At 46.7% G+C, this 20,273-nt stretch overlaps 2 protein-coding genes across 2 annotated transcripts in view; one reads left to right on the top strand and one right to left on the bottom strand.

Annotated features, from left to right (window-relative positions):
• SVOP (SV2 related protein) overlaps positions 1–20,273 on the top strand; it is a 55,375-nt gene that overhangs the window by 10,576 nt on the left and 24,526 nt on the right. Inside the window, exons 2-5 of the mRNA XM_031021319.2 lie at positions 6,829–6,989; positions 9,755–9,840; positions 10,903–11,001; positions 14,660–14,790. Of these exons, the coding sequence (XP_030877179.2) occupies positions 6,829–6,989; positions 9,755–9,840; positions 10,903–11,001; positions 14,660–14,790 (477 nt within the window). The remainder of the gene's footprint in view (positions 1–6,828; positions 6,990–9,754; positions 9,841–10,902; positions 11,002–14,659; positions 14,791–20,273) is intronic.
• USP30 (ubiquitin specific peptidase 30) overlaps positions 1–20,273 on the bottom strand; it is a 76,217-nt gene that overhangs the window by 51,132 nt on the left and 4,812 nt on the right. The gene's annotated exons all lie outside the window — the stretch shown is intronic.

Genomic DNA, 20,273 nt, shown 5'->3' with positions numbered 1-20,273 from the left:
CTTCTTGGGGACAGGGAGCCCCACTTATTTGCAATTCTTTCCCATTTACTCAGTGGACTGCAGAGTGGAAATGTCACCCCCACCCCCAGCTAGCCTTTCATGCAGTTTGTTATTTGTAGCAGTTCTCACAACGTGCAAGATAGATATGTAGTGATACACACACACCCCTTTTTAAATGCCCGCCCCCCTCCCCAGCAGACTATGAACACCACAGGAAGGAGCCTAAGTCTGTTTGGCTCACCTTGGAAATCCCAGCATTACCTTTGGACTTGCTACAAGGCAGGTGCTCAATAAAATATTTGTTGAATAAATGAACCAATGGATTCTAGTAGCATTGGTGGCTGTATTAAGGGTTGAGGATTTTTTTTTTTTTTTTGGATGGTGACATACACCTAACATAAATTTATCATTTTAGTCATTTTTTTTAAAGATTTTATTTATTTATTCATGAGAGAGAGAGAGGCAGAGGGAGAAGCAGGCTCCCAAGGAGCAGGGAGCCCGATGCGGGACTCGATCCCAGGACCCTGGGATCATGACCTGAGCCGAAGGCAGACGCTTAACCATCTGAGCCACCCAGGCGCCCATCATTTTCGTCATTTATAAGTGTACAATTCTGTTGCAATAAATATATTCACTGTTGTGCAACTAGCACTACCATCCATCTCCAGGACTGTTTCATCTTCTCAAACTGAAACTCTAACCCCATTAAACACTAACTGTCTATTCCTCCTTCCCCAGCCCCTGGCAATTGCTGTTCTACTTTGTCTCTATGAAATTGACACACTCTGAGTGTGTATCACTACATTCTGTGACTGGCATATTTCACTTCGCATGACGTTTTCAAGGTTCACCCCTGTTTTAGCACCCGTCGGTCCTTCCTTCCTGTCTAAGACTGAATAGTATTCCATTGTGTGGTTGGACCACATTTTGATTATCCATCCATTCAGCTACTGATAACCCCCTGGATTGCTCCCACCTTTGGGGCTATCATGAATAATGCTGCAGTGCACATGGGTGTACATTCACAATGGTGTGTGACCATCACCTCTGTCTGGTTCCAGAGAATTTTCATCACCCCAAAAGGAAGCCCTGTATCATTAGGGAGTCACTCCCCATCCCCCCTCCCCCAGCCCCTGGCAACCACTAATCTGCTTCCTGTCTCATCTCTGTGCATTTGCCTGTTCTGGATGCTTCACCTAAATGGAATCCTACAACATGCGACCTTTTGTGTCTGGCTTCTTTCACTCAGCATAACATTTCAAGACCCCTCCCTGTTGTAGCAGGTGTCAACGGCTTCAGGACTTCTATACAGTGGCGTGCTATGGTCTACTCGTACCAGCTCTAAGAGCAAATTGATCGTGAAATGATCAGAAATTTTTGGAGCCTGTTATTTAACCATTGACAGGTTGAAATGGGTCACATATACACCCTGGATATTGTCATATGCTACACATCCTTATGGTTTGGGGGGTTTTATTTGACATTCTGTTTATAGGCATACCACTGGCTTGAGAATACGCCTATGCTCTCCATCAGTAGGCCCCCTAAAGCTACCTCCAATAAATACATACTTAGAATAAAACTGTGTTCTTGCTGACAAAGGCTGCTTAAGTGGAGCCCCAGACCCCAACTGCTAACCAGATTTCTGGGCTTAGGGCAGTCTGTCTCCTGGACTGTGCTCCCAGGTGACACCTGTCTCCTGGCTCTCAGGGACACTCAAGCTCCAGGTGGCGGGGACATTTGTCTGAGTCTGTATCTCAGGGGTTCTGGGCCTGTCGGATGAGGCAGGCACCCACCTCAGCCAACAGAGCAGGGGTTCCATTCCTCAGCACAACTGCTTCATGATCGGCATGGGGCAGGAAGACAGCAGAATCATTCGTCTGGCTCAGATGCACTAAATCAGTCCCCAGATCAGCAACAGCAGCACCACCTGGGAACGTGTCAGAAATGCAAAACCTCAGTTCCTGGCTAAGACCTTCTGAATCAGACCCTCTGGGAGTGAGGCCCAGCCACCGGTATTGTGACCAGCCTTGTGGGGGTTCTAAGGCTCCATCCAGATCAAACCCCCTGCACCAATGTGATGAACTGCAGAGTTGTCAGCCAGGCTGGAATGAAGCTGTGCTTTTTGATTCCTGCTCTAGAACATTTCTCGCTGTCTGACAAGTCTCCTACACAGGCCAGTTCAGTTCAGGCCTCACGTTCATTCTCCAGACACATGTGAATTCTGGGGAGAGAAACTGATGCCCAGTGATTAAGACCTAGGGCTCTAATAGGAAGAAAGCCAACCAGGTTGATCCTCAACTCCTTCAAGCTGTGTGACCTTGAATGACTGCCTTAACCTCTCTGTCCTCATCTGTAAAATGGGGACAATAACAGTACCTAGTTCATAGGTGAATAGTCAGGGTGAAAGGCTTATAGCATAGCTCTGCGCATATAACAAGTGCTCAGTAAAAATAGCTGTATGGTTTGAGAGAGCTATTATCTGAGAACTCTGAGGGAGGGGAATTCGATGTTTGTGCGGTGCTTTAGATTTGTCTGCATGATCACTCCGGAGGGGCTTATTGGTAGCAGACGCTGTTGGTGCCTGTCCTAGTTCCCCTTTACCGGGCTGGTGCAGCTCCCAGGTGCCTCCAGGCTTGGCTGCTGAGAGCTCACAGCTGCAGTCTGTTCTGGAAGATTGTCCGTAGCCAAGAGGAGCCGCCTCACTGGGGGACAACCTGGGAGGTTATGCCCTCCACCCCTGGGGTGATGTGCCAATGCCTGACCCATGTGAGCCCAGCCCTCGGACCTCTGGGTGGGACCCTCTCCGTGGCATAATTCCCATCCCAGAGCTCCCCATCGGATCGGATTCCAGCAGAAACCACCTACCCATTTAGCTTGTCCCCCTGCCTGGTCCTGTCACCCTCACTTCCCAACGGAAGTACTTCCTTAACAAATCATTGCACAAGAATCCCCAACTCATTTTTGCCGAAATGGAAGACTTTATCATAAAATTCATTTGACATCTCAAGGGACCCAGAATAGCCAAAGCAATCTTGAAAAATAAGAACAAAATTAGAGGCCTCATACTTCCTGATTTCAAACCTGACTACAAAGCTGCAGCAATGAACACAGCGTGGTAGTGGCCTAAGGAAAGACAGATGGAATGGAATGGAGAGCTCAGAAATAAACCCTCACATATACGGCCAAGTTATTTTTGACAGGCGTGCCAAGACCATTCGATGTGGGTGAAGGACAGTCTTCAACAACTGGTGCTGGGAAATCTGGATATCCACCTGCAAAATAAGGAAGTTGGACCCTCACCTTATACCATATAAGAAAGTCAACTCAAAATGGATCAAAGACCTAACCCTATGAAAAGCTCTTAGAAGAAAATATAAGGAAAAAGACTCATGGCATTGGAGTTGGCTGGACTATATCACAATTAAAAACTTGTGTGCATCAGAGGACACAGTCAACAGGGTTAAAAGCCAGCCTGCAGAATGGGAGAAAATATTTGCAAATCACATCTTAGATAGGGGACTGATACCCAGAATATATACCAACAACAACGAAAACCCCCAAACAACCTGATTTAAAAATGGATAGAAGACTTAAACAGACATTTATTTCAAAGAAGATATACAAATGGCCAATAAACACATGAAAAGATGCTCAGTTTGGGGGAAACTCCAATCAAAACCACAATGAGATACTTTTTCACACCCATTAGAATGGCTTTTATCCAAAGAATGAAACACAGTAATATTGGCAAGGATGTAGAAACATTGGAACCTCCCTTCACTGATGATGGGAATATAAACTGGTGCAGCTGCCTTGGAAGAGAATATGCAGGCTCCTCAAAAAATTAAACATAGAATTATCATATGATCCAGCAATTCCATCTCTGGGTATAGAACCGAGAGAAGTGAAAGCAGGGACTAAACAGATACTTGCACACCCACCACGTTCATAGCATTATTCATAACAGCCAAAAGGTGGAAGCATCCCAAGTGTCCACCGATGCATGAATGGTTTAAAAAGTGTGGTATAGCCATACAATGGAATATTATTTAGCCTTGAAAAGGGAAGGACATTCTGACACGTGCTACAACATAAATGAGCCTTGGGGACGTTATTCTAAGTGAAAGAAGCCAGTCCCAAAAGCACAAATACTGTATGATTCCACTTACGTGAGGCACCTAGAGTAAGCAAATTCATAGACAGAAAGTCGAATGGTGGTTAACAGGGGCTGGAGGGGGTGGGGAATGGGGTGCTAGTGCTGGATGGGTAGAGTTTCAGCTTGGGAAGATGAAGAATTCTGGAGATGGATGGTGATGATGGTTGCACAACAGTGTGAACATGCTTAATGTCACAGAATTATACACTTATAAATGGTGAAGATGACACATTTTATTTTGTGTATACTTGACCACAACTGAAAAAAAAAAAAAAATCCTACCTTAGGCTCTGCTTCTAAGGAATCCAATGTATGCCACAATCATCACACCCAATTTAGAGAGGAGGTACACTGAGGCTCAGAGTGACTCTAGATATATCTTAGCCAGTGGGAATGATAATAGTCACCACCACTTGGTTTCTGTGAGGATTAAATCGAATAATGATGCACGTAAAGGCCCCTGATCAAGGACGAGCATTACCCATGAAGATGTGGGAGAAGGAAACCAGAAAGGAGTCACGGTGACTTCAACTGAATCATGGTCGAATGTTGGCAATTTTCCATGGTTCAACCTAATAGAAGTGTTTGGTTCTTAAGCTGGACGGGCAGAAGCAAAAATATTTCTGTCATTGTTTTCTATATAATTGTATATGCTTTAAATATCTCAAAATAAAATATTTTTATGGAATAAAAATTAGAGTAGGTAGGGAGCAATAGAAGGGTTTGGAGGGGGAGCATCCTGTCTTTGGCTGGAAATACAAGGGTTTGATCTGACACGCATCAGGCGGAACCCTGGCTCCGCGTCTCTTGAGCTGTGTGACTGTGGGCGAGTCACATGACGTCTGGGGCCTCCGTTTTTCTTGTCTGGAAAGTGGTGGTCATGATCCCAACCTCAGCAGATCGAGTGCATGGAAAACACCAGCTAGCACCGAGCTAGCACAGAGCTGGGACATGAGCTCGATGCTGCTGGACCATGGTGGTGGTGCTAGATGGGATGGAGTGTTAGCTCCAGGTTCCAGTGGGACCCAACCCGACAGTGCGCCGTAGTGCTCTGCGCTACGGTTCTAGCCCAAGCTTTCCAGGCCCCAACCTTGTCAGTGAGTGGGGTTCAGGTATTTACAAAATTGCTGTGATTTCATCTATGGTTTTCTCCTCTCCAAGTTTACCCTTTCTATGCCAGGGCCCCAGTTATTCTTTGGTGAAATACATGGAAGAAAGCAAGTTAATTAATTAAGTAATAAATAATAATAATAATAATAGCAGTATGTTTTACTTAGATATTTCTCCTGTTTTACCTTGTTAAAACATTGCCCAAATTTGCCCCCTAGCCATTCATGTCCATGACATCCCACACTTCTTTTTTCAAAGCCCTGATAATAATGGGCATTACTCATTTAATATCACTCTCTTGGGACGCTTGGGTGGCTCAGTCTGTTAAGCGTCTGCCTTTAGCTCAGGTCATGATCTCAGGGTCCTGGGATGGAGCCCCGTGTTGGGCTCCCTGCTCAATGGGGATTCTGCTTCTCGCTCTCCTTCTGTGTGCGCGCGCTCTCTCTCTCGCACTTGCTCTCTCCCAAGTAAATAAATAAAATATATTTTTTAAAAAATATCACTCTCCCCTGTGATGGGAGGGACACTCTATCTTGTCTCTGCTGTGACCCCAAAACCCAGCACAGGGCAGACAGCAGCAAGAGTTTTGTGTTTGGGAGTGAGGGGGTTGGAAGGACACAGGTAATTTCACTGCTGAGCCCCTAGGTGAAGAGATTGCTGCTCAGAGAAATCAAGCCTTGTCCAGAATAACAAGAAATAGCATAATTTGAAGGAATGTATTGCAAAATGGAGTCAATGGGTCTCAAACTCAAAGGCCTACCAAGGCCAGACAAATGGGTAAGCGCCAAGTAAGAGGAACACAGAACACATATGAGGATAAATGGCAAGAGACCCTCAGGGCTAGAGGTAATTTGGAGAGGAAGAGACTATGATCAACCATGGTGTGTCCTGTCTACAGGGAGGACAGATCTAGCCACATGGCTCCCTTACAGGAATGTGGGCCCCAGATGACCAGATACTCTTTTTTTTTTTAACTCCACCCAATGTGGAGATCAAGAGTTACATGAGCCTGAGATCAAGAGTTACATGAGCCAGCCAGGTTCCCCAGATACTCTACTTTTGGAAGAGACATGAGGAGTCTGGCTTTTTACATTAATTCTCCCAATTTAAAAACATGGACATCCACTTTAAGTTAAAAAAATACTGTGTGGGCAATTTTTTGTGGGCATAATGTAACCCCTAGGTAACCAAATTGTTACCTCTGTTCCATACAGAGAGACAAATCTAAATTCTGAAACACATATGATTCCAAACAGTATTTACATCTAGAACAAAGAAATTCTCTTTGACATTGTCTAACATGTGAGTAGGGTCCCCCTGGAGTTGTGCAGTGCCCAACCTATACAGATGTATGTGGCAGACCTGATATGCAACTCTTGAAGCTGTCACACCCCCACCAGTCCAACTCAATAGAAATGCCAATGCCCCTCCCCCCACATCCATTCTATTCTCTGGACCATGAGGAAAAGCCTTTCACCTGTCTTGGGCCCAAGAGCAGTGCAGCAAGGCCATTGAAGGGACGTTCTAGCTATCATGACCAGATTTGCTCTGTCCTCTAGGGTGGTGAAATTCCGTCGCACGGGCGAGAGTGCAAGGTCAGAGGATGACGCGGCTTCGGGAGAGCATGAGGTCCAGATTGAAGGGGTCCGCGTGGGCCTAGAGGCCGTCGAGCTGGATGATGGGGCAGCTGTGCCCAAGGAGTTTGCTAATCCCACTGACGGTGAGAGGGCTCTGCAGTTGGGACATCAGCCTGGACCACAGTCAGGGGCTCTGAAATGCCAGAGTTATCTCCCCAGATCGTGCTCTCAGAGGCATCTAGTGAAGGGGCAGGTAGGAGGGCCCAGAGGGCCCAGAGGTGGTGCTGGAAGTGTGGGCTGGGCCTACATGGCTTCCTCCAGCAGATAAAGTTACATCACAATCCCCGCCAGTCAGCTTCATTGCATAACACTCAGCTGAGGGCAGCAGCAACAATGATGGTGATGATGGTGATGATCATGGTGGTGGTGATGATGATGATGATGGTGAGGAGGAGGAGGAGGATGATAGTGAGGATGATGATGGTGGTGATGGTGATGCTGATGATGGCAATGATCATGGTGGTGGTGATGGTGATGATGATGGTGCTGGTGGTGATGATGATGATGATGATGGTGAGGAGGAGGAGGATGATAGTGAGGATGATGATGGTGGTGGTGATGATCATGGTGATGGCAATGATAATGTTGGTGGTGATGTTGATGCTGGTGGTGGTGATGATAGTGTAATGATGATGGTGGTTGGTGGTGATGAGGGTGATGATGACCATGGTGACAGGAGGAGCTGACATTGGCCGAGGATTTACTCCGGGCCAGGCACCGAGCGAAGCACTTTACATATATGACCCATTTAATCTTCACATCAGTTCCAGTTGGAATTATTATGCTCATCTTCCCCTTCTTGCAGAAGAGAAACCTGAAGCACAGAAAGACTCAGTATCTTGTCCGGGGTCACACAGCTAAAAATTAGCAATGCTGGGTCCACAGCCAGGCAGTCTGGCCTCAAAGCACATATTCAGACCCATGACCTTGTGCTCCTCTCAGTAGAGCTGGTCAAACAAGAGACCTGAGGTGGGGCCTTCGGACCTTGTCTCCCTTCACACATGATGCTGATGGACAAAAACATTACATGCATCCCCGAAAGGCCCCAGATTCCCAACATGAGAGAGGGTTAATGTCTTAAACCCAAAACCTGGCTGGGGTAGGAGATCTAAGGAGGCAGTGGCTGGGGGTGGGGGGGGGTGGGCAGGCAGTGGTTGGGGGCACTGGCTTTATTCCCAGGCTGATCTGGGCTCAACTCCCAGAGCTACAGTGCGGCCACTGTGTGACGCTGAGCAAGTCCATGTCCTCCTCTGCGACAGGGAGCTGGGACTGGGCCTGAACTAATAGCTGAGACAGGGACTAAATGGGACAGTGAACATCAAGGTCTTCGTATGGTGCCTGGCCCACGGTGAGCAATCAGACGCGCACTTTTATGTATTACTCTTCTTCTTACTGATGACTCTCCAGGACTCACTCTGCTTTCTCCCCAGTATTTTTTTGCTGGAGGAAACCAGCCCCTGCTGATGTGATAAACACCAGCTCACACTTCTGGAGAAAATTATGATTGATGCAAGAGGCCCATGATTGAAATTCTACAAAGATGACAACTCCCAGCAGGGCCTGATGAGAGCCTTAGAGGTAGCTCACAGAAGGGCCACCCAGGGCGCTCCTTTAGTATTTTTATTTTGTCATTAACTTTTTTTGGAAACCCTTGTAGATTTACAGAAAAGTTGCAAATATAGTTGAGAGAGCTCCCACATACCCTTCATGCAGCTTCTCCTGGTGGTAACAACTCTCCCGGCCACCGTGCATTTGTCAAAACGAAGAAATGAACACTGGTGCCATGCTATTGGCTAAACCCCAGACTTGATTCAGATTTCACCGGTTTTTCCAGCAGTGTTGTTGCAGGACACCGTCCAGCCTACTAGATTGTGTTTGGTCTTTCCACATTTTTCAAAAACACTTCTTAGCATATCAATTATATCCTGATTTTTCTGAGCACACAAATAACACATGTTCCTTTGGAAGGCATTTCAACACTACAGAAAGGTACAAAGTGGGAAAGTGAGTGCCATCCTCAACGATGATCCTGTTAACAATTTGTGGACATTCAATTTTACTTCTCCTACATGGTGCGTGCACGCACGCGCGCGCACACACACACACACACACACCTAATTTTATCAAAAGACCACTCTTAACGATGCATACCTCTCCCCAGTTACCTTTTTGACTTCACAATATAACGTGGACAGCTTTCTATCTAAGTGCAGTGGCATTTTGCTTTTAAAAAGTCTTTCTTTCTTTCCTGACTATGGAAGCAATACATTGCCGAAGAGAGCTAAAATCTCATAGGATCGCTCCCTTCCTCTCTCCAAAGACAACAAAAATGCAACCGTAATGTAAAGTTTGGTATACATTCCATGCACCGACACAAACATCCATCCATATGCATACACATACACATAGGCGTGTACATTTCCCAGAAGAGACTCATACTAAATATGCTGCGCATTTTGCTTTGTTTTCAAAAATTAATTAACAATATGTCGGGTGCATCTTCCTATATCTGCAGATTCTTTTTAACAGGCAGGTCATATTTCATAATGTGAATATATACACACGTATATATGATTACGATATATATAATAATTTATCTAACCAACCCCTGTTGACAGACTTTCTGGGTTTTCCCGTTTTCCCTTTTACAAACATTGTTGCCGTGGACTTTGTAGCAAGGTATCTCTTCACATTTGCAGGAGTGTTTCTCTAGGATAACATTTCTAGAAGTAGTGTGTGCTGTCTTTACTAAGCTTGGCTTAGTAAGACCGCCCCCCAAACCCCTCACATGAGGATAAGTGCAGGATGCACTCATTCCTTCCCCCCTCTCTCTCTGTCTCCTTTCCAGATACTTTCATGGTGGAAGATGCAGTGGAAGCCATTGGGTTTGGAAAATTTCAATGGAAGCTGTCTGTTCTCACCGGCTTGGCTTGGGCAAGTATTTCTGGGGGTGGTGACCTCACATTCAGTCTCCAGGAAACCTCATGCTGCCCAGCTGGCTTCCGGGGGCCATAAGGAAGGACATAGTTCCCTCCACGTGGAGCCTTTGCTTGAATCAACAAAAGTTTATGTTTCGAGATCCTGGTGATCATGAAGATCTGCCCTTGGCAGGAGTTTGAGTGTAGCTGGCGATTGCCCTCAAGGTGGATTTGAAGTTTCTGGCTAAATTAAGTGGTGATTCTCAACCCTTTGGGACTCAGGGCTGCCATAAGATTATGATGTCGTCTGTGGAGCTCATCCTAGATAAACATGCACAAATAAAAATGTGCCTCCTGCTTCAAGAATTTCATGATCCCTTGTTAAAAATCCCCTAATCCACCTCTAGCAAAGAACACATCTAGACCTTTAATACAATTGAAACTGACTTTTATGAATGCTGCAAGACGGTGACCAAACTACCTATTTTTTCAAATGAATCTCCAGTTTCCCCACATCATTGTCCCCCCTAATTTAAAAAGCCACCTGCATTATCCATCACATTCCCACAGCCATGCGGATCTGCTTCTGGTCTCTCATTTCTGTCTCGTCTCATAAAGGTACCACAATGTGTAATTACTGCGACTTCCTGGTGTGTGTTAATATATTAAAAGGTCGTCCTTGTTAAATATACTGACAGTTCTGCCTGAGGTTGATAAACCAAAGATAAACTGGTCTTTAACTGAGCTGAAGAGAAAAGATCATTTTCTCTCTACCTCTACAAAAGGTTTTTTTTCAGATTTTAGAGATAGAATGTTTCCCCACTTCATTTGGGGAATGCCCCTATTGTTTTAAACACAGAAACACACAGAATGTTAAATGCCTACTTGTCAATTCCCACGTGGTACCACACTGTTTGAACTACCGGACCTTTCAGTGTGTTTCAATGTGCAGAAGGGTGCTCAGCAGCCAGTGGAAGAGGGCGGTTCTGCATGCTCTCCCAGGGGTCATGGACTTGGGCGCAGCCGGCCCCAGCCCTAGGCAGATCCTGGCCTCACGATGTTTGCTTCCTCCCTGCAGATGGCCGATGCCATGGAAATGATGATCCTGAGCATCCTTGCACCCCAGCTACACTGCGAATGGCGACTCCCCAGCTGGCAGGTTGCGTTACTGACCTCGGTAGGCAGCCCTGCAGCTCTCTGGTCGTGTGGTCGTACGTGTTCAGGACATCCCCTAGGGCGTTCTGTGGGGTGTCTCCCTCTCTTGCTGCTGCCAAGGGCTCAGCAGGGAAGAATTAAGCCCTGGTTGGAAACAATGGGGACCCCAGCTTCCTTTTACTCCGCTGTGCACCTTGCATATCCCGGCAGGTTTGCAGCCAACACTGCTCCACCCAGGGGACCCACGACCTGGGGTCCCAGACTTTCTGCTCAATTGCTGGGAAATTGGAACCCACCTGCACATAAACCTCCAAACCTCCAAACCTCACTTGATGGCAAAAAGGAGATGCCAGTTCCTCTCGCACGAGGGTGATCTGAGGATTGAAACAACACTGTGCCTGACACATAGTAGAGGTTTAATAAATGGTAGGGAGCGCTCCTCCCTGAATTAAGACTTGATGGAGAGTGAGGGAGAACCCTCAATATTTGTTAGGGGTGTCCAGCGGCAACCCTCTAAAAGGGAGGGGAACGGTCAGGCTGGATAAGAGGGTAATAATAATGGTACAAAAGCTAATATTTCCTGAGCTCTTACAGTGCAAAGGGCTTTACATATATTGCATGCCATCTATGCATAATATATATTGTGCTCTTTAATCCTCACAACCCTAGGAGGTAGGTACTATTATTAGCTGAGGAAAATGAGGCACAGAGAGGTTAAGTCACTCACGAAAGGTCACACAGCCTAGCTGCTGGCAGAGTACAGTCATTGTTAACCAGGAGCACCTCCCAGAATGCTATAACTGTTCTGGAATGGCTTGAGCGCCTTCAGCAACCAGGCCTGATAACAGCACTGATACCCGCCCCCCTCCACCCCCCCCCCCCCCGAAGCATACCCACAGGGCTGTATTTTTGCAGTGTGGAGCCTTTCTTGGCTGTAACAATGACCATTTACTGGCCAAGCTTCTGTGGGAAAGTTAGAGCGCAGCGGGAGTTGCTTTACCTGCATAATGTGCATAAGGAGGATAAGAGGGACCCACATTGTTGTCATAGGAAATACGGTGCAAGGTTACCGTAATTACTGTGGTATAAACTGGTGTTCTGCTGTGCCTAGATCTCCTCCTCTGGGGAGGGAAAATGGGGGAATTGCGTGTTTGCGGGGAATGCTTAATTCTTCCAGGGTGCAGGGATATCCCTTAGCACATGATTAAGGCAACACTTCACCCCAAGACAGAAATCTTCAACCATTTTTGCTCTAGGTTATCTAGAAAAGAATTTTCTAAAAACTATGCAGGCCCCAGGACTCATAGATTTTAAAATGGATATTAAATGTCTTTATTTTACTCTTATTTATTTATTTTTTTTAAAGAATTTTTTATTTATTCATTTGAGACAGAGAGATACAGAGATAGAGAGAGAGAACAGGAGCAGTGGGGAGAGGCAGAGGAAGAGGGAGAAGCAGGCTCCCTGCCGAGCAGGGAGCCCGATGTGGAGCCTGATCCCAGGACCCTGGGATCATGACCTGAGTCGAAGGCAGACGCTTAACCATCTGAGCCACTCAGGCACCCCTTATTTTTATTTTAAAAACTTTTTTGACCTTAAATGTTTTTATGTTTTTATTTTTTTAAAGTTTTATTTATTTAAGTGATCTCTACACCCAATGTGGGCCTCGAACTCACAATCCCGAAATCAAGAGTCGCATCCAGGCACCCCAATGTTAAATGTTTTTAAATTGCAGGTTGCAGATTCGATGATTTCTGGTGTATTGAAACATTTAAAAAATTGAGTAAAATTTCGTATCACTTTTTAAAATGTGCCCAATGGAATTGAAATACTTACCTGATACCTGCTGTCCTCTGTTTTAAAATAATATGAATAAGGTCTTCAGAAGTATTTGGAAATTTTGCCTTGTCTTCTTTTCTTCTTGGACTGGCATTTCCATTCCATATTTCCACATTTTATCATAGCAATGTTTTACTCTACTTGAAACCATGCCATTTATCACCTGTCAGAATTTTCTGGGACAGAATACATAAATTTTAAATTATTGCTTTTAATTTTCTGAGCTCATAAGGCTCTTAAGTGTTGACATTTTTCTCCTGCACTGAGTTATCATGATAGTTTTTAGTAATATGTAATAGATCAAAACAAGAAAGCATTACTTAAAAAAAAAAAGAAAGAAAGAATTACTTTTGATAAATAATTGTTAAACACAAGTGAATTTTTATCAGGAATCTACCTTGTAATGAGTGGTGTGGAGCGTCTCCCAATCACATCCCGTATTCTTGGATGGTGACTTTCTATTAAAGTGAGATAGGGCTTAGCAGCAATTCCTTTCCTGTTTTTCATTTTTACTTTGTTTCATATAAAAATTGAGGGGGGACTGAAGGAGTCTTGTAATAACTCAATAAACTAATGCCACTTGGTTTTTTTCCAGCAACTTCCAAGTTATATGCTGAAGAGCACACAGCAACTGCTTATGAAAGGTTATTTTTAGTGATCTAATTTGCTGACAGCTTGATTAGGCTCTCTTTCAATTTGGTTAAAAATACTAAAAAGGAATTGGAAGCAAGATGACTCGCAAAAGGATTTGTAACTTGTCATTGGTGTCCCTTTGGAGGTGTCCTAGAGGGTTTAACCTCAAAGCATTGGCCTGTGACATGGTGGAGGTAGTGAGAAGCGAGAGGGGGTGGTTGAGAAAGGGACAGTGGGGCAGAGAACAGGCAAGACCCCTAGCCTGTTCTCAGGAAAGAGTCTGTATGGAAGTTGAGGATCTGGAAATTAATTCCTTTAAGAATAGCCATGTCTGGTTGGAGCGACCACCTCTGTGTAACCCCCGTTTGCAACCCGCTGCCCCAGGTCATGCCTGCAGTTTGGGGGTCAGACAGCACTGGGCAGTGCCTTCACCTCTTTGGGCCTCAGTTGCCTTATCTGCAAAATGGGGATGATAATGGCACCCATCTTGTAAGGCCACCACAAACATTAGGTAAGATGTGAGTACAAAGCATTTAGCGTGCTGTCCCACACTCGCAGAGGATAAGGATAGGACACAAGGATGAAAGCTCCACTCAGCCTTCCTTGGTTTAAGACCTGGCTCTACCCTCTCCCCCTGGGGTACTGAGCAGGTTTCTTAACCCCCTGAGCCTCGGGGTCCCCATCTATAAAATGGGTATGATAATTCAAACCTCATAGGCTCTGTTCAAAAATTAACAAGGTAACAGTGAATTGCGGGGCACACCGTGAGCACTCCGTGAGTGTTTCCTCTTACAAATAGCTTACAGTTCTCATCCCAACCTTCTGTCTTCTGTTTCTCGAACCCTCCAAACTCTACCTTTGATCTTATGGCGAGAAATTGGCAAGATGCCAGCTCCGTGGTTACACTGCCCGATTCCATCCCAGGCTGTACCACTTACACCTGTGTGACCCTGGCCAAGGGACGTCCCCCTGTGAGTCTCGGTTTCCTCTGTCACCTGGGGATAAGGTATCACCCACCCCACAGGATTGTTGTGAGGCTTAAACAATAACATGAAGCACACAGAACAGTGTTTGTACCTTCACAGGATCTCAGCCAATGTTGGCTCATTAGTGTTACTAGGATGTGATATGACAGGTTCACGTCATTGTTCCTTTTCTCTGCGATGCTACGTGTCACCGTCTAACAGACCCTGTCTTTCCATCCACAGGTAGTCTTTGTCGGCATGATGTCCAGCTCCACGCTCTGGGGAAACATCTCAGACCAGTACGGCAGGAAAACAGTAAGGCGACCTCTCCTAAGTGCATGTCCTCTGGGTTATCTCCATGGTGGCGTTGACAAGTAGGAAAACGATGCTGCTTAGCATTGGGGAGGCCCAATGAGCTCTGTCGAAATGCAATGAGAAGACATTGCTCTGAGGCCGTGGACTCTCGAAATCACACATGCCTAGTGGGGCCCAAGCGTGTACGTTTCAGAATGCAGAAGAAGCTATCGGTGCCCACCCCGGTCCCCTTGGCACTCACCATTCCCTTACACGAGGCTGGGGGCAGTCAAGGGCTGGTAGATAAAGACGTCAACTTTCTGGCCCTAAATGAATCATCCCTCAATCCCAGCAGCATTGAACTCCGGGGCCCACCGTGGGAACCTGTCTGCCTTCCCCACTCCTCCTGGGATCACCATCTAAATAAACTGTTTGTCTAGAATTCTTGTGTCAGGGTCTGCTTTGGGGGAAGCCCAGCCTCAGATACGACATGAAATGGATTTGTAAACAAGAAGGAAGGAGGGAACTTACAGGTCTGGCATCGCATTGAGCTCTTACTGTTTTATCGGTTTGTGACTTCATGGTCCCCTTTGTATTTCACACTGCTCTTGCTTTGCTAGGCTGCCCCTGGGTGCTTTGAATCCTTCAGCAGGTGAAGTTACAGTCGCTCAGGACTAATTGTGCAATTCTGAGTGATTGCACTCCCTGACTGCTTTATTATTCTCTTTCCTGGACTCTCCTCCTCGATCTGCAGCTTCTCCGGAGGCAGGGTGGTGTAATTGGTTACATGCCTGGGCTCTGGAATCAGGTGGATCTGGGTTCAGTCATGACCCTGCCACTCCTGGCTGTGTGACCTTGGGCAAGTGAATTGACCTCTCTGAGCATCAATTTCCTCCTCTGTATAAAGAAAAAAATAACGGAGTCTACATTGGAGGGTTCGTTGAGAGCCTAGGTCTGAATGGCTTTGTACAATGCCAGGCACATCATACGCACAGGACACGTGTGAACTGGATTGCAATGATGGCATTTCTGAGGAGTTCCCAGGGGGCGCTGATGCTGCTGGTCTGGGGCCCATACTTTGAGAACTGACTTAGACTCGTGTAGATATCTAAACAAACTTAGAATTCTGTTAGGAAAGAAGAAGGGAGAGATGGATGCTGAGGAGGTAACAGGTGGGGTCCACTGTAACCAGCATGCCACAGACTGAAAATAACACAGTGCCTTGTATGTAGAGCCCTGTACCAAGCATGATACATGCATCAGCTCACCCAAACCCAGGTACTATTATCAATCTGATTTTATGGAAAGGGAAACTGAGGCGCGGGGTGTGGGCAACTTGCCCAAGCCACGCAGTTTGTATGTCACACAGCCAGGTCTCACTACTTCTAAGTCTAGACTCTTGCCTTAACCATGATGCTATGGCTTGAATCTGTAGATGTTCAATTAATGTATGTTGGCTCAATGGATGGATGGATGGATGGATGGATGGTTGAACAGTGCAGTCCAGCTGCAGCCCCTCCCACTGTGGCTGGACAGGAAACACGTGGGCCAGCAGGCACCTGGGAGACATTGACTTATAAAACCACCAATAAGTGGCTGGGGCAGGACCAGAGGTGACCAGGCTGGGAAACCAACTGCAGCCATTATGGCGCAGGGGCTCCTGGTTGGTTTTAGAGGCTGCAGAGGTCAGTTGGGAAGACCTCTCCAGGCCTCCCAAAGAGAATAGAACCTGGGTGACTCTGGTTTTCAGGCTGTAGCTCTCTAAACTCTGTCCATACACCCCCTCCCACCCCCTTCCTTTTTCTGGAGGGTGTAAGTCATTGCGTCAGCAATTTTCTGGTTGGAAGACAGAACAGAGCCAGAGCTGGAGAGAGGGAGGGAGGGAGGAAGGAGGAAGGGCGGGAGGGATAGAAGAAAGGGTGGATAGAAGGGAGGGAGGTTAGAAGGAAAGGAAGAAGGCAGGAAGGATGGGAGGGAGGATGGAAGGAAAGGAAGAAGGCAGGAAGGAAGGATGGGAGGGAGGATGGAAGGAAAGGAAGAAGGCAGGAAGGAAGGATGGGAGGAATGATGGAAGGAAAGGAAGAAAGCAGGAAGGCAGGAAGGAAGGGAGGGAGGGAGGAAAGAGAGGGAGGGAGGGAGGAAAGGGAAGCCCTCTTAAAATAAAGCAGAGCCATTCTTGGGTGGCACTTCGGCATTGAAAACTGCAAATGTGTGGCTGAGGCTGGACCTAACGTTAGCCTTTGCGGTTTTAAAATAATCAAAGGAGAAAGCTCTTCTAAAGTCTTCACGTGGCCTCTTCCTGTGCAGACTGGGCATGGGGTGGACGACTTGTCCCTCTATCTCTGCCTAAAAACGTTTTTTATTTACTTGCTCTTGAGGCAAACATGCATATGCACACACAAAAATGCAGGAACCCGTCACAAGGAACTTTACTGTGCCCCAAATTCTGTTACCCAATTGCTGAATCATGAAGCCATGAGGAATACAGGGGGGAAGGAGTGAAAATAGCCTGCATTTGGAGCCTGGGTCTGCCACTAGGTGACTAAAGCAAGTTACTTCCCCTTCTTGGGGCCTTAGTTTCCTTATTTATGTCAGGGGAGATTGGATTAGTAATAGCTGATAGTAACAGCTACCATTTATTGAATTCCTGAAACTAAAGGGCAAATGGGTTTGTTGTCCCCTGTGTGTCTGTTGGACTTGAGGAGTGGGAAGGCTCAGTGGGACAGTGCTGTGATCGATTAGTGATGTCTGCCAGGGGCGGGAGGGTGGCCAGGTGAGTGCAGTAAACCCCATGCGGAACGTGGCTGTGCCTGTTTTGCTCCCCGAGGTGGCCCCGGGCACCTGGCAGAGCACCTGCCTTATAGCAGACACTCCATAAATACTTCTCGAGTGGCCAAGCTGGATGGATGAAAATCAGATCTCCTTGTTGCCACTCTCTGCCACTCTCATCCTCTCCAGACCAGCAAGGGACTTTACTGATGAGTGATCTCTGTTTACTGATGAGTGTTCTCTGTTTACCGAGAAGCCCCAAAAGGTCCTTAGCTTACGATCCTGACATCCTTCAGAAGAGCGTGCTCATTCTACCACTAACGTCAGTCGTGCCTACGGTGTTCCCAGGAGGTATGGGATGTAGATGTCTTCGTTTTATGATGAGGAGAAAACTAGAGCTCAGATTTTAAAACGATTCCTAGATGGGTTTTCAGTAATGCCATTTACTGAATCTTGTGAGTTCTGAACACATTTTGGCAACTTCTAGAACAGTAATTCTCGCTGGGGGAGGGAGTGGGCAGATTTTTGTCTCCCCCTTCCTCCCGGGGGGACACTCAGCAATGTCTGGAGATGTTTTTTTTTGGTTGTCACAATGGAGGGGAGGGGTGCTCCTGGCACCTAGTGAGTCAGAGATTCTGCTCGATTTCCCAAAGTCCACAGGACGTTCCAAACTGTGAAGGGCATCAGGTTTGAGAAACCAGGCTTCAGGGTGAATGCACAGGTGATGCCAAGTTGCACTATTGTGGAGAGTTCATTCTGCATCATCTTATTGCATCACCTGGGACTGCTCCGCCCTAATTTCCTATTTACCTCCGGCGCTCATTTGGACAAATGAAATGCTCACGTGCCATCCTTGTGAAAGCATGGACTCTGAGGTCAGACTGCCAAGGTTCAAATCCTGGCTCCTCTACAGGCAGGCTGCATGACCCTGAACAAGTTACTCAACCTCCCTGTGCCTCAGTTTCCTCATCTGTTAGTCAGATAATAATAGTATCCCTTCCATAGAGGCGTTCTAGGAGTCAATGGGCCTTTGCACGGAAAGCTCTTGTCCCAGAGGAAATAATTCATAAATGCCCATTATAGTTTTTATCATTTGCCAAGCGCATGACAATAAATGGCCATGCCAGTGTTAAAATGCAGGTGTGTCTGGCTCCAGAGACCTCATCCGTGGCTGCTGGGAGACATAACTGAATTGTACCCCCGAGTTCAGTTGAGCAGTTCAACATTCATCCATTCCAAACAGATGAAGCCTAAGAGGGTGCCTATAGAGTGGTCCTCTAGCTCTCCCGACCGGAGAGAAGAGAAAAGCGCCCCCAGACTGCAGGGCCCCCTCTTCCCTGCAGGGAATTCTGGCCCAACCACAGGGAGGATGGATCAGGTTCTAATTATAAAGCTTCTGTAGAACTCCTCCAGAAACAGAGGGTGAGCCTGGCAGCTGGCGAGCTTTAGCAAGTGCCAAGAATCTCCTCCTAGCTCCTTGATCTGCCTCCGCCCAGCTGGGAGGCTTCTGGGAGGGAGTCCACTGCATGACTCTGCAAGGGACTCACGTAAGGGGTTAGAACTCAGTGGGCCACTTTGATTCCTACAGAAGCTTCTACACCCTGGGGGCTTATGGCAGCCTCACAAAGGAAGGGCAGCTGTGGGTGTGTAGCCTTGCCGGGATGAAGATGCTCCATCCCCTCCGTCGAGCGAGGGAACATTAAGCAAATTGTTTCACCGCTCTGAGCCTCAGTTTCCCCATCTGTAAAATCAGGTTGACAAGAGCAATAGTTCAGAGGGTTGCTGGGAGGGTTATATGAGAAATGGAGGTAATGCACTTAGAACAGTATTTACTGACCCATGGTTAGCCCATGATCAATGGTAACTATTATTGGCTTCAGCTCAAAGAAGAAACATTTCGGAATATGATCAGGTCGCTAGCTAGTTCAAAAGCTATAGGTTCATGTTATCTGTAAGGAGGGAAAGGGAGGTGGCTGGCAGGCAACAGGCCTCTCCTCTCAATATTTTGAAGATCCCCAGGCCTCCTTGCCCCATGACTATTTTCCTTTTCCTGGGCATGCCCAGAGGACACGAGGGGCGCGGAGCTGACAGCCTTCCAGGGGTGAGCAATGCTCATGATCATAACATCAGCATGCTCCTTTTGGAGGCTGCAGACCTGGCACCCAAGTGGTGGCAAGACCTTCAGCTTCTTGGAGCAGAAGCTTGAAGCCTTTCCAGGCTACAGGTTGTAAACCAGTGAGCCATGAACCTAACATGGTCTACAGATGTCTTTTATTTAACCCATGCAACGCTGTACAGGATTTTGAATCAGCTGCCTCTGTTTAAAAAATAATGTATTATTCATAAAAATAAAGAGTTGTGGGTTGTCTTTTTTTTTTTTTTTTAATTGAGCTATCTGGCAACCCGGGATCCGCATTCTGTGATGGCAACTTTTGGCTAGGGCTGAGTAGAGGCTGACAACACAGGCCAAGTTCTCTTGCATTCACCCATACCCACCTGTCCTTGCTGCATGACACCATCATGTATGTTCTCTGTCAGAGGCAATGGGAGCCATCAAAGGCCCAGGAGGAGGGGAGTGGCTCGTTCAAAGTACGCCATTCGGGGTTGGAAGTCCTGACTCCAGGTTTGACTCTGCTGATCCTGGACAAATCACTCAACTACTTTGACCCTCACTGGGCTAATTTGTGAAATAGGACTGGAAATAGCAGCCTCTTTCCACGGGCTGCTATGAGGACCCAGCATAATGATGGGACAGCGATTTACAAAACGGGAATGAAAGGTCCATGAAGTCAGA

Source organism: Leptonychotes weddellii, chromosome 13 (assembly GCF_054177405.1).
Source record: "Leptonychotes weddellii isolate Sample4059 chromosome 13, ASM5417740v2, whole genome shotgun sequence".
NCBI classification, from domain to species: domain Eukaryota; kingdom Metazoa; phylum Chordata; class Mammalia; order Carnivora; family Phocidae; genus Leptonychotes; species Leptonychotes weddellii.
The sequence above is the reverse complement of the archived record's forward strand: the minus strand, read 5'-3'. Positions and strand labels throughout refer to the sequence as shown.